Genomic DNA, 13,872 nt, shown 5'->3' with positions numbered 1-13,872 from the left:
AAGATACTAAGATACATAGCAAGAGCTATGGAAAACACAAAAATATTTCATTTTTAATGATTTATATAGTAAAATAACATTACAAAAAAAAACCGCAATATCCCGGGACCGCAAAAACTGAACCGCGATGGAGCTGGGGTTTCCTGTACATATCACAGAAATGTTGGAGATGCAACTAAATGGGTTACTAATTTGTTTGATAAATGTCCCTTTTTATGTTTCATGAACAATTTGCCTGTTTTGTCTTTAAATTGCCCAGTTTTTAAATCCTATGTTGCATTTTAATACTGCTGGATTTCCTGCAGCCGCATACACTCGCTCCTGTGAAGGCTGCATGTCATTGCTCAGGGACAGCTTCTTTGATTTGTGACAGCAGCTGAACATTTTCTGCAAAAAACATTTACAATACAACATTTAGTCTTCATGGAAAGTGAATGTGACAGGGTGACGATGAGGGAGAGCAATTGGGAGATGGTCTGCTTGAATACTTACCTTTTTTGTGGGTTTTTCTCCAGATACTGTTGGTCCACTGTTACTGGGATGGGGCAGCGGGTGAGATCTGTTTGCAGGCAGGGGCACTAGCTGGATGCTGTGGTATAAATCCTACCTCCCTCCATAATATTTTACCTTGCACGCTATTATGAAATGCTGGTACTTTGCTTGCTTACAGTGTGTTTCAGTTATCCTTGTTAAGAGCAAAATGCTCTTGCACAGTCTGTGATGCCTAAACTAATGAGGTTCTCTGGCTTCTTTTACCAGTGCAGTGGTGTAAGATGAGATGCCATGTAAATGGTTTTATTTTTGCATACATGCAAATCTTATTTCTTGGTCCGTTGATTGATTGTGTTTCCTTGTTAGTGATTTTAAATCCACACCTTGTAAAACAAAGTACACATTAAAGGCAAAACATTTGTGTTTATAGTTGTTATAAAGACCTAAATATGTTTTTTTTTCCCCATTTTTTTTAAAGAAGTGATCACATTCCTTCTGTTCTCAGCTGCACACGGAGCTCAGAGAGCTGGGGGAAGAGAAGCAGCAGCACACTGATTTTCCCAGTAAAATGATGTGCAGGGTGGAGGAGGGTGCCAAGACAATTCTCATTGGAGGAGAGCAGGCTGAGTTCCTAGCACCGTTAGAACTGACCTCACTGTGTTCTCCTGCCTAGTGTGGTCAGATTTTATTAGGAAAGCAGAGACTGGCAGAAACACCAGGTATCTCACACAAAAGAAGCAATACAAAGAAAATTGGATACATTTTCATAAAAGAACATGGTACAGCAGGCACATATCTGAAATATGAAATGTTGAAGTTACATATTCTTTAACAGGTATATCCTTTTTTTTTCTTTTTCTTTTTTTAGGGAAATTAGGCCATCCGCAACCAGCAACCCCAGTAATGCGCCAGAAGACGTTGAAGATCAGTTCATCAGAGGTGAAGCAAACACCTCCTCAGGTAATCTTCTGCATCCCAAGGCAGGGAAATATAAAACATTTGATTTTAGTGAGTAGCTAAAAGGAATAAAAAAAAAAAAAAAAGTCCTGCAGCCAACAGAGCTTGTATAACTGCTTTTGGACAAATGCGAACTTTTGACTCCTTAAAGGGGAAAAAAAAGGGTTAAAGGAAATCCCATCATTGCCTCCACTTAATCAAAGTTGAGTCTTCCTGATACCTTTCTTATTCCAACCCTGGCCTCTACTCCGCTCCTCCCTTTGTTACTCCTCTCCCCCTTTATTTTATTTTATTTTTTTCTCCCCTCTTCTTTTTTTTTTTTTCCCCCCTTTTTAAGCTTACCAAGTGTAATGCGAACAACTCGCGTAGATGAGCTCCCCAATACAAGTATGGAATATTTTGATTATTTAAATTTTAACTACAATATTTGAATTCTACTAAGTGCTGATGTAGATAATTTTCTATATGTTAGCTTGGAAATATACACCCATGATTTACAATAGGTGTACATTGTACTCTGAATATACAGGTGCATTTAAAAAAATGAGAATATTATCAAAAAGCTATTTATGTGAATCAATTCAAAAAGTGAAACTCCTATATTTTATATAGATGCGTTACACACAGAGTGATATATTTCAAGCAGTTCTTTCTTTTAATTGTGACGATTATGGCTTACAGCTAGTGAAAACCCAAAATTTTGTATCTCAGACAATTAGAAAATGTAATAAGACCAATATAAAAAAAAAAGGATTTTTAATACAGAAATGTTTGCTTACTGAAAATTATGTCCATGTACAGTATAGTATGCACTATACCAATACTTGGTCGGGGCTCCTTTGCATGATCTATTGCATCAATGCGGCGTGGCATGGAGGCGATCAGCCTGTGGCACTGCTGAGGTGTTATGGAAGCGGCCTTCAGTTCGTCTGCATTGTTGGGTCTGGTGTCTCGTCTTCCTCTTGACAATACCACACAGATTCTCTATGGGATTTAGGTCAGGCAAGTTTGCTGGTCAATCAAGCACAGTGATACCATGATCATTAAACCAGGTATTGGTAGTTTTGGCAGTGTGGGCAGTTGCCAAGTGCTGCTAGAAAATAAATTGACATCTCCATAAAGCTGGTCAGCAGAGGGAAGCATGAAGTGCTCTAGAATTTCCTGGTAGAGGACTGAGCTGACTTTGGACTTGATAAAACACAGTGGACCAACACCAGCAGATGCCATGGCTCCCCAAATCATCACGGACTGTGGAAACTTTACACTAGACCTCTTGCAACTTGGATTCTGTGCCTCTCCACTTTTCCTCCTACTCTGGCACCTTGATTTGCAAATGAAATGCAAACTTTTCCACAGTCAGTGATGATTTGGGATGCCATGTCATCTGGTAATGTTGGTCCACTGTATTTTATCAAGTCAAAAAGTCAGCGTAGCCCTCTACCAGGAAATTCTAGAGCACTTTATGCTTCCCTCTGCTGACCAGCTTTCTGGAGATGCTGATTTCATTTTCCAAAAGGACTCTGCACCTGCCCACACTGTCAAAAGTACCAATACGTGATTGAATGATCATGGTATTACTAATCTCTATCTAGATAAAATTAGTTTCACTTTTTGAATTGAATTACTGAAATTCGCTTTTTGATGGTATTCTATTTTTTTATAATGCACCAGTATATGTACAGTGGATATAAAAAGTCTACACACTACTGTTAAAATGTCAGATTTCTGTGATGTAAAAAAATGAGACAAAGCTAAATCATTTCAGAACTGTTTTCCACCTTTTTAATTTGACTTATAAACTATACAACTCAGTTGTACAACAAACGGAAATCTTTAAGACGGAGGGAGGTTAAAAATAAAAAAACTAAATTAATATGGTTGCATAAGTGTGCACACCCCTAAATGAAAACTTTGTTGACGCACCTTTGATTTTATTACAGCACTCAATCTTTTTGGATATGAGTCAGCATGGCACATCTTGACTTGGCAATATTTGCCCACTCTGCTTTGCAAAAACACTCCAAATCTGTCAGATTGCGAGGGCATCTCCTGTGCACAGCCCTCTTCAGATCACCCCACAGATTTTCGATCAACTTCAGATCTGGGCTCTGTCTGGGCCATTCCAAAAACTTTAATCTTGTTCTGGTGAAGCAATTTCTTTGTTGATTTGGATGTATGCTTTGGGTCGTTGTCATGCGGAAAGATGAAGTTCCTCTTTATGTTCAGCTTTCTAGCAGAAGCCTGAAGGATTTGTGCCAATATTGACTGGTATTTGGAACTGTACATAATTCCCTCTACCTTGACTAAGACCCCTGTTTCAGCTGAAGAAAAACAGCCCCCAAGCATGATGCTGCCACCACCATGCTTCACTGTGGGTATGGTGTTCTTTTTGTGATGATGTGCAGTGTTGTTTTTGCGCCAAACATATCTTTTGTAATTATGGTCAAAAAGTTCAACCTTGGTTTCATCAGACCATAACACATTTTCCCACATGCTTTTGGGAGACTTCAGATGTGTTTTTGCAAAATTTTGCTGGGTTTGGATGTATTTCTTCGTAAAAGAATGCTTCTGTCTTGCCACTCTACCCCATAGCCCAGACATATGAAGAATGCGGGAGATTGTTGTCACATGTACCACACAGCCAGTACTTGCCAGATAAATCTGCAGCTCCTTTTAATGTTGCTGTAGGCCTCTTGGCAGCCTCCCTGACCAGTTTGCTTCTCGTCTTTTCATTAATTTTGGAAGGACGTCCAGTCACTGTTGTGTCCTATTTTCTCCACTTGATGATGACTGTCTTCACTGTGTTCCATAGTATATTAATACCTCAGAAATTCTTTTGCACTCTTCTCCTGACTGATACCTTTTTTTAACACTGAGATCCGTCTGATTCTTTGGAAGCTCTCTGTGGACCATGGCTTTTGCTGTAGGATGCGACTAAGAAAATGTCAGCAAAGACCTACTAGAACAGCTGAACTTTATTTGGGGTTAATCAGAGGCACTTTAAATGATGGCCGGTGTTTTCAGTCTCCTATTTTGAATGTGATTGCTTCTGAACACCACTACATCCCCAGTTATAAGAGGGTGTGCACACTTAAGCAACCACATTCATTTTTATAAAAAAAAAAAAAAAAAAATATATATATTTTTTTTTTTAATTGAGTTGTACAGTTTATATGTTGCATTAAAGGTGGAAAAAGTTCTTAAATGATTTATCTTTTGTCTAATTTTTTTACATTCCAGAAATCTGACATTTTAACAGAGGTCTGTAGACTTTTTATATCCATTGTAGATGTTCTTTGTACATGCACTTGCATCTTTTCACCTACTGTAAATTAATCTTGTTCTACAAATCTATAAAACTTTATATCTTTAAGTTTAACCTACAGGTAAGCCTATATTAAGCCTTACCTATAGGTAGTGTAAATATCTCCTAAAACGTTTAGGAGATATTTACTGAGATAGCAGCCAGTTACGCTACTGGCGCATGCGCTCTGAAGGAATGGCGGCCCCATGCCAATTCTTCCGAGCAGTGTGCTATGACTGGTGGATCCCGTGCGCATGCGCAGGAGTGACGTCATCGCGGCTCGGGCCGGTCACAGAGCCGGAGCCGCAAACCCAGAAGGAAGACCGGGTATATATGGACGTTGCCTCCAGCAATAGCATTGCTGGAAAGTTTAGTTTTCAGGTAAGTTTAACATAATGTGCTAGTACTAGCACATGTTATGCCTTTGCCTTGCAGGTAAGTTTAAAAATAAAAGTGCAGCGGTTTATAACCGCTTTATTTAAAACAGATTGGAACAAAAAAAAATGCACATTTCTCTATCGTTCATTGACAGACGCAGCTCCATATTCTTCTTGACCATTGGGTTATACTGCCCCCTAGGAGTAGGCTACTAGGCATGAAAACTTTGACTATGCCTATGGGGCAGACCCAGAGAGTATACTCCCACTCTCAGCTATAGGACCTAGTTTCTTGCTGGAATCTCTGGTCCTGGCAATTTTTTTCATTTTGAATGGAACTTTTTCCTATCTTTATTTTGTTTCTGTGAGAATCTACAATCAACTGCCGGACTGGGCAACAGACTGGATAATCTAGATCCAGAGGGTCCCCCAATCTAGCCAGCAAGCGCACACAGGCCTCAGCTCCGCGCTAGGTTGGCCACGACATGGCCCCACTGGACAGGGGATGGCCTGCAAATTAAACGTCTCCCGAGGGCGCATACGAACTGGCCTTGGCCTGAGTTGCAGCGTTCCTACTGGCCAACAGCCACCCACATTCCGATCGAAAGTCCGTCATGAGCGGTGTCCACCCTGTTCCTGGTATGGTGAGTAACTGTACCCCCTCTTCCCCTGGAGGGTTTTGGGGTGGAAGTGGCCCCCTGGGTTCCCCTCCTTCCTCTTAGCCCCTCTAAAATTTCGGTGGTCACTGTGGGTCTTCAGGCTGAGGGGTCCCTAGCCTTTGATGATCCGGCTGAAAGGCAGGCGGAGGATTTGGCCCGCCGTATGTTCACTGTGGCTGGTTCGGCACTTAGGCCGGTATTTACTATTGCCCTGGTGTCACAAACTCTGACTGAGTGGGCTAAACATTTACACCGGAACCTAGAGGTGAAACCACTTCCCCCTGCCTTTGCGAAGCTGGCAGATCAATTGGTCCAGGGGCTACAGTTTATCTGTGATGCCTCTTTGAATGCAGCTCCTTTGATTTATAGGCTGTCTGTAGGGGATTGTCTGTTTGGAGCTTTCTTGGATGACCTCATTAAGGGTCCCAAAGGGGGGAACAGTACTCTTCTTCCGCAAGCTACCAAGGGCAAGGAGCCCCATCCTGGACGTGGGCCATTCTTCTCGGCTCATAGGAGGCCTTTTCGTCCCTTAGGGTCTCAAGACAAGGGTTCAAAGCCCTTCAGGTCCTCTTGAAACCTCCGGTTGAGGCCCTGGTCTGGCAAGCCACAGGCAAGCTTTTCCAGACCTGCGGACATGGCTTCCTCTGCATGAAGGGGCGCCCTTACCTGTATCTGGGGAGGGGGGATGTCTTCGCTGGTTTCTAGGTCCGTGGACCTCCCTGGTACAGGACAAGTGGGTCCATGAAGTAATTTGGTCCGGTTGCAAGATTGCAAGGGTCTTATCCTCCGAAAAGGTTCTTCCCTTCCAACCTGCCTTTGTCTCCAGATCGCTTACGGGGTTTCTTTGGGGCAGTACAAGACTTGTTACTTCAAGGGGTGATTGTTACGGTTCCAACTTCAGAACGTTTTCTGGGGTTTTACTCAAACCTCTTTACAGTTCTCGGGAAGCAAGGCAAGGTACGTCCAATTCTGGACCCCAAGGCGCTGAACTGCTTTGTGCGAGTACAGAAGTTCCGAATGGAGTTCATTTGCACAGTAGTGGCGTCCCTACATCAGGGGGATTTCCTCTACTTTGCCGTGGGCGAGGAGCATTATCAGTTTGTGCGTTACCCCTTGGTCTCTCATCTAGTCCTTGGATCTTCACAAAAGTGTTGGCCCCGGTGCTAGCATTTTTGTGTCAGCAGGGGATCGCTGTACGGGGGTACCTGGATGATCTTCTCCAAGCAGAGCCTCCGACTGCACTGATGGACAACTTGGTGATTACTCTACGAACTCTAAGGGAGTTTGTTTGGTTCTGTTCCTTCAGAAGTCTGCTCTGGTTCTGTCCACAAAAACTGGACTATCTGGGTCTGACTCTGGACTCTGCCTCAGCCAGAGTGTTTCTTCCTCTGGAAAATCTCCAGACATTGCAGGAGGCAATTCAGCTTCTGTTGTTCAGCAGACAGTCATCCCTCCGGGGCTTGCATGTGGGTGCTGGGCCTGATGGTGTCTACCTTTTTTGAGGTGGTTACGTTTGCACAGTTTCACACACGATTTCTGCAAAAAGAGATTCTAGTGAAATGGGACGAAAATCTACAGTCTCTAGAGGTGGCTTCCTTCTCCGGCACTTCGATAGGAAAAATCCTTTCTCCCCTTGTACTGGATGATTGTTACCACGGATGCCAGCCTGCCCAGATTGTGCTGGGGGGGGGGGGGGGGGGTCTGGTCTCTGGAAGAGTCTAGACTGCCGATTTAATCTACTGGAACTCCCGAGTGATCAGACTTTGTCTGGATCATTGGACAATTCATCTTCAGGGGAGTCTGGTACGAATTAAATCAGACCATGCCATGGCCGTGGTCCATGTCAATAACCAAGGGGGCAAAAGAAGTCTCCTGGCGGCTCAGGAAGTAGCCGGAATTCTAAGGTGGGTAGACTGAGTGGTTCCAGCCCTCTCTGCTGTACACATCCCAAGGAAGGTACAGAGGTTTGTGGCACAGTCTCTGGATCCTCTGGCCGATGCCACAGACGCATTAGTGGCTCCTTGGAGTCAGTGTTGTCTGATTTAAGGCGCACTCTACTTGGGCGCTTAGTGCCTCCTGGGCCTTCCGTCATCAGGCATCAGTGATGCAGGTTTGCAAGGCAGCCACCTGGTCATCTGGGCTCACTTTCACAACGTTTTATAAGGTGGATGTGTTGGTATCTGCGGATGCTTCTTCTGGCCTCAAGATTTTTGCAGGCTGCTGTTTAGAGCCTGGTGTATTGTTGTTTTCAGGTGAGCTCCAGTTGTTTATGGTTGAGCTCCTGTTACTTGGTTGGCTACGGTTTAAGCCTTGGAATTTTTTCTTACTGTTCCCACCCTTCATGTTTGACACTGCTTTGGGACGTCCCAATGATCAAGAAGATTAGGAGCTGTATTCGTCAATGAACGAAAGAGAAAATGGAATTTATGACTTAGCGTTAAACCTATTTCTCTGATGTTCATTGACTGACACAGCACCCACCTCTCTGTGGAGTTGCCTTTCTTCTGACACTGCTTGTAATAAAACTGAGTGCCTATAGCTGAGAGTGTGAGTATACCCCTGGGACTGCCCCATAGGCGTAGTCAAGCTTTTTCCTGCCTAGTGTCCTACTCCTGTAGGGGGCAGTATAACTCAATGGTCAAGAAGATAAGGAGCTTTGTCCATCAATGAACATCAGGGAAATGGATTTTACGCAAGTCAAAAATCCCATTTTTTTTTTTTTTTTTTATGCAGGCACAAAAATGCGCATCTATTTTTTATTTTATTTTTTTAAATCTGTAAAGCATTGCTAAACCTGTAAAGCATGCACCAGCAATCAGCAGATCACTGGTGCCATGCAGGTCTCCTGTAGACCTGTCAGTGTATCTGTGTGCTTGTACATCCTGTACAGACAAGCAGATATACTGACAGGAGGAATCCCTTAACTGCAACGGTGCTCCAATGCGCTTTGGTAGTTCATTGAGAACTGCAAGCCGACATCCAGAAAAAAATGTCTGGACTTGTTTTTTCATACAAAGAGCCTCGCACAGCCGCGTTGATTTAAAAAACTGACGGATAATATAGGAAACTTCTCCCCGTACTGCTGTCACAGGAAGTGCGGGGATCGGGCAGCGGCTGCAGCATTGGAAACATGTAACATGTTACCAAAGGTGAAGTTATCCTTTTACCCAAAACTTTGTTCTATAAAGGATGCGTCTTATGTGAGACCTTAAAACTTGTCTCAGACTAACCTACTACTCCTGCTGGTTCCAGGCACCAAACCTTGTTTATACATGGTGCCGTTTTATTTAGCAGAGAGTCCTCCCAGCCTGTATTTATTTGCTGGGAAGTCGTTTTGTATTATTCTCTGACAGTATTACTACAGATCAGTCCGAAAAAAGAAACTCAAAGGGCATGTAACTTTACACTGTGTGTTTGCTGGAGACCTTGAGTATGTTGTAATTAATGGTGATGTTGGATTCTGCTCCCACCACAGACATCTGTACACAGTTTGTGTTAGTCCTGTGGTTGTGTGGGGTTTCTTCCATGGCCCAAAAAAGACAATGGTATGTTATTAATATAGAACTTTTAACTGTGAAAAAGTTGCTGCCTTTATAAATCTATATATTTTTATTTTTGTTTTGCAGCCCCAAGCTACCAATCCTATTCTAAATGCAATACAAGAGGAGGTATGTGGTTTTAAAAATGTGACTATGAATCAATTTTTTTCTGGTCTCTTGGAACACAGGAAGTTTTTCACCTTTTGGGTTATACTGCTGCCTATAGGAAGATTAAACACTGGGAAGCAAAAAACTGTAGGCCGTTTACTACCAGCTTGTCAGTTTTTGTTTTTTTTTTGCACGTGTCCTAGGAGGATGAATATCTTTTCAGCTCTGCTTTCTAAGAGTAACCTATTTTTTAGCACTTTTTTCTTCTTTAATCAAGGTAATTTTCTTAGCTGCTAGAGCTGACCTCCTTTGGTCTGTAAAATTTTAAGTGGACCACTTTTCAGGTCCAGACCCATTTGCATTGCCCTAGTGCTTACCCTGTCCCTGAAGACTCACTTTGTGAGTGTGCCAGTCATGCCACGCTCTGGGAACTACCTCAAGTAGTGAAATATCTTGTTTTTGGTCAGTTTTCATTGTGGAAGGGTTAGCACTATGGGCCTGAGCTCTGACATGAGCTGAAAGAGTCAGACGCCATTTTCCAGTGGTAACGTGCTTTCAAAATGCTCTGAGTTTGGAACCTGATTTACTTGTTTTGGGCCTGTTGGCATTGTTGTGTTGCCCACCATTCAACTGTATTGCCTGGGTACATCCTAGGATTTAGACTCAAAGAAGCCTTTGCCCTGCACTGCTTGATTAAGACCTAAGGATTTTTTGACTAGCCTTTTCTTTGAGTGCAGTACAGGCCACCCTCCCTTCTTCCCTAAGAATTTCTTCTGATTGCTTGCCCATCAGCAGGCCCAGGACCGACATGGTGGATCCTGGCAGGTGGAAGGAGAAGAGTGGACACGCACGTCCGCTCTCCTCCCGTACGTGCTATGTCCCTGAAAGCGCTGTGTATGACATCTCTTCCGGGTCACCTATCACTTTTCTTGGCTAGCATAGCCGGGAAGTAATGTGATTGCAATGCGATGTGCGTTGCAGAACATTTAGTGGCGCTCGGAGGAGACATGCAGGGTCTCCTCTGTAAATGGATGTAAAAATGTCTATAAGACCGAATTCAGTGAGCAGTGGGTAATGATTCATACTCTGAATGGTCTAAGGTTATCCGTGGTGTACCCTAAGGTTTAGTGTTAGAACCCTTACTTTTTAATACCTTCATAAATGATATAGGGTCTGGAATAAAAAAGTACCATTTTAGTGTTTGCAGATGACACCAAGCTATGCAGTGGAATACCGTCCTTACAGGATGTCTCCAACTTACAAGCCGACCTCAATGCACTGTTTAATTGGGCAACTACAGTTGTGCTCATAGGTTTACATACCCGGGCAGCATTCATGATTTCTTGGCCATTTTCCCGAGAATATGAATGTATAAAACAAAATTTTCTTCCACTCATGGTTAGTGTTTGGCTGAAGCCATTTATTATCAATCAACTGTGTTTACACTTTTAAAATCCTAATGTCAAAAGAAACTACCCAAATGACCCTGATCAAAAGTTTACATACCCTGGTGATTTTGGCCTGATAACATGCACATAAGAAAAGTTTTTGTATTATCCATTTTCTCAGAAAAATGGCCAAGAAATCATAAATTCTGCCGGGGTATGTAAACTTATGAGCACAACTGTATGTGGCAAATTAGGTTTAATATTGATAAATGTAAAGTTATGCACTTGGGGGTAAGAATATGCATGCTTCATACATACAAGGGGGAGTGCAACTGTGGGGAATCAATGGTGGAGAGGGATCTGGGGCCTTTGGTAGATCATAAGCTTAATAATAGCATGCAATGCCAAGCTGCGGTTTCCAAAGCAAGCAAAATCCTTTCTTGTATTAAGAGAGGTATGAACTCCAGAGGGAGAGAGATCATTAGTAAGACCTCATCTGGAATACTTGAATATGCTGTTCAGTTATGGGCACCAGTTCCCAAAAAGGATATCGGTGAACTGGAGAAAGTGCAGAGAAGAGCAACCAAACTGATAAGAGGCATGGAGGAGCTCAGCTATGAGGATAGTTGAGGAACTGAATTATTCTCTTTAGTTCACTGACAGACACAGCTTCAAGTCTTCAGACCGTTGGGCTAATGCTTTCTAGGGGTAGGACTAGGTGGAAAACTTTTTGTTTACGCCCCTGGGGCAGTCTCAGAGGGTATACCAGCACTTCCTGCTGTAGGACCCCAGTTTTTCCTGCCTAGTCAGGACTAAGGATCTGGCTCTCTCCTGGCATCTGTGGTTCTGGCATTTTTTCCTATTTAAATTTAATTTTTTACCTTATCTTTATTTTGTTCCTGTGTGAATTACAATCAACTGCTGGACTGGGCGATGCACTGGATATTATAGATCCTTACGGTCTTCCCAGTCTGCCCTGCGAGCGCGTCCCAACTACTAGTTCCACGCTAAGCGCAACATAGCCCCACTGGACGGGGGCTGACCGGCAAGTAAAACACCTCGCGAGGTCGCATAGCGCTGATCACGACAGCAGTCATTACCAGAGTCTTGCAGCGTACTGCAGGCCACAGCACCCCCATTCCAAGATGTTGCGGTGGACTGCTGGGTGTGGTGTCTTCCTGGTGACCGTAGTATATTCAGTAGTGTCTCCCTTCCTTTCCGATGGAATTGTTGGGGTGATCGTGGGCCCCCACTGGGAATGGTAAGCCTCCTTGTGTCCTTCCTCCCCCTTGTGCTTCCCCCTCCTCGCGGGGTTCCCCCTTAAATTTGGATGCCCTCATCTGTCCCCTCCCTGACCCCTGTTTGGGGGCATGGGTTACATTAGATAGGGGGGTTACATGGTGCTGGGCTGAAGGAGCAAGGGGTTATGCCGCTGTCTGTCCCTGTTAGTGGTGTTCGTACCTGGGTTATGGAGGGGGGTGTCCCTAAATTTTTTTTCCTAGGGTCCCGTGCAGCGCCGCGTGGTACCGCCATTTTTCCGTGGTCTTTGGGATTCCCGGTTCGGCGGCCATGTTTCTGTAGTTCAGCGGCCATGTTTTTGGTTTCCCCATAGACTTGCATTGATGGCCATTTTCCTGTAGTCTGTGGCCGTGAGAGCTTCTGGTGTCAGCATTTCTTCTTCCTCTTTCCAGCAGTATAGCTGATAGTTTTGGCGCTTCCAGCTCGGGTGGTGAGTCTCTGGGGGTACACTATCCTTCCTTGCTGTATACAACGCCGTGGGTATGCTGCTTCTTGTAGTGCCACAGCGGGGCACAGGGAGGAGGGGCCTTCTGTGTTATTTTATTTATTTTTTTTAAATTTTCTTTGCTGAGCAGCGTGGTTCTGCTTAACCTTTTACGGTCATGGAGCCTGGGGAGCTCGTTTCACCACCCGATCCACTACTGGAAGCTGTGGGACCCTCTGGGTCTGTCTGCCCTGGCCTCAATGACGGCAGCCCTGCAGTCACAAGTAGCCAAAGTAGATATGGCCCTGCAAAAGAGACCTGGCAGGAAGTGCCCCTCACCTTCACCTGTATCCTCTCCTTCCTCAGATTCTGAGGTGGATTTGGCCACCGCATACGAGAGTCAGCTTACTGGGTCTGTGTACATGCATGCTGAGTGCTCTAATAGTGAGGGTGAGTCGTCCTCTGCAGCTGCGCACGCAAAAGCGCTGGTGAAGGCCCTGATTGTATCAGTGCGGGAAACTTTTAAGTTGAAGGACTCAGCTGCTGCTGAATCGGCGACGCCGATGCAAATCTTCCAAGGTGATAAAGGTTTTTCCCTTTCCTGCCTATTTTGGACGAGATTGTCATTAGTCAGTGTGGTTCCCTGAAACGCATGGTTGGAATACCAAACAGTTTCTTCAGAAGAGACTCCACAAAGGGGTATCTTCTAGCAAAACAGACGGTTCCACCATTGGTGGACTCTCAGGGTTCCAGGCTGAATAAGACCACACATTTGCCGGTGGAAGATTTCCCGTCTTTTAAGGACCCCCCTGGACAAAAGTGCGAAGGCTCTGGTCCGGTACCTTTTTCACTGTGGCTGGTTCAATTTTAAGACCGGTATTTGCTATCACCTTGTTATCCCAGATCTTAACGGAATGGGCTAAAATTTTGCACCAGGATCTGGAGGGGAGTCAACATCCTTCTGAGTTGGTGGACCTGGCGGATCAGTTGATTCAAGGGTTACAGTATATTTGTGATGCATCCCTGGATGTGGCCCCCCTGTTTGGCAGGGTTTCTCTGATGGCAGTGATCCTTCGCCACATGATCTGGTTGAAGTATTGGTCAGCTGACCAGGCTTCTAATAAGTTACTGACTGATCTTCCCTTTGTAGGTGACGCTATGGAAGAAATCATTAAGGGCCTTACAGGAGGCAAGAGTACTTTGCTTCCACAGGCTGCTGAGGGCAAGGAACCTCACTGTTAGTGGGGTCCCTTCTTTTCGGCTCACAAGCAGCCCTTTCGTCCGTCTGGCTCGCAGGAAAAGGGCTCGAGATCCACCCGTAAATT

General features: G+C 44.3%; 1 protein-coding gene across 2 annotated transcripts in view; it reads left to right on the top strand.

Moving 5' to 3' along the window:
• Positions 1-13,872, top strand: part of NUP214 (nucleoporin 214) — a 265,238-nt gene that overhangs the window by 51,296 nt on the left and 200,070 nt on the right. For both annotated transcript variants that reach the window (XM_082258635.1, XM_082258634.1), the window contains exons 14-15: positions 1,370-1,452; positions 9,416-9,457. In XM_082258635.1, the coding sequence (XP_082114761.1) occupies positions 1,370-1,452; positions 9,416-9,457 (125 nt within the window). The remainder of the gene's footprint in view (positions 1-1,369; positions 1,453-9,415; positions 9,458-13,872) is intronic.

Source organism: Pelophylax lessonae, assembly GCF_965119305.1.
Source record: "Pelophylax lessonae genome assembly, chromosome: 5".
Lineage (NCBI taxonomy): Eukaryota > Metazoa > Chordata > Amphibia > Anura > Ranidae > Pelophylax > Pelophylax lessonae.
The sequence above is the reverse complement of the archived record's forward strand: the minus strand, read 5'-3'. Positions and strand labels throughout refer to the sequence as shown.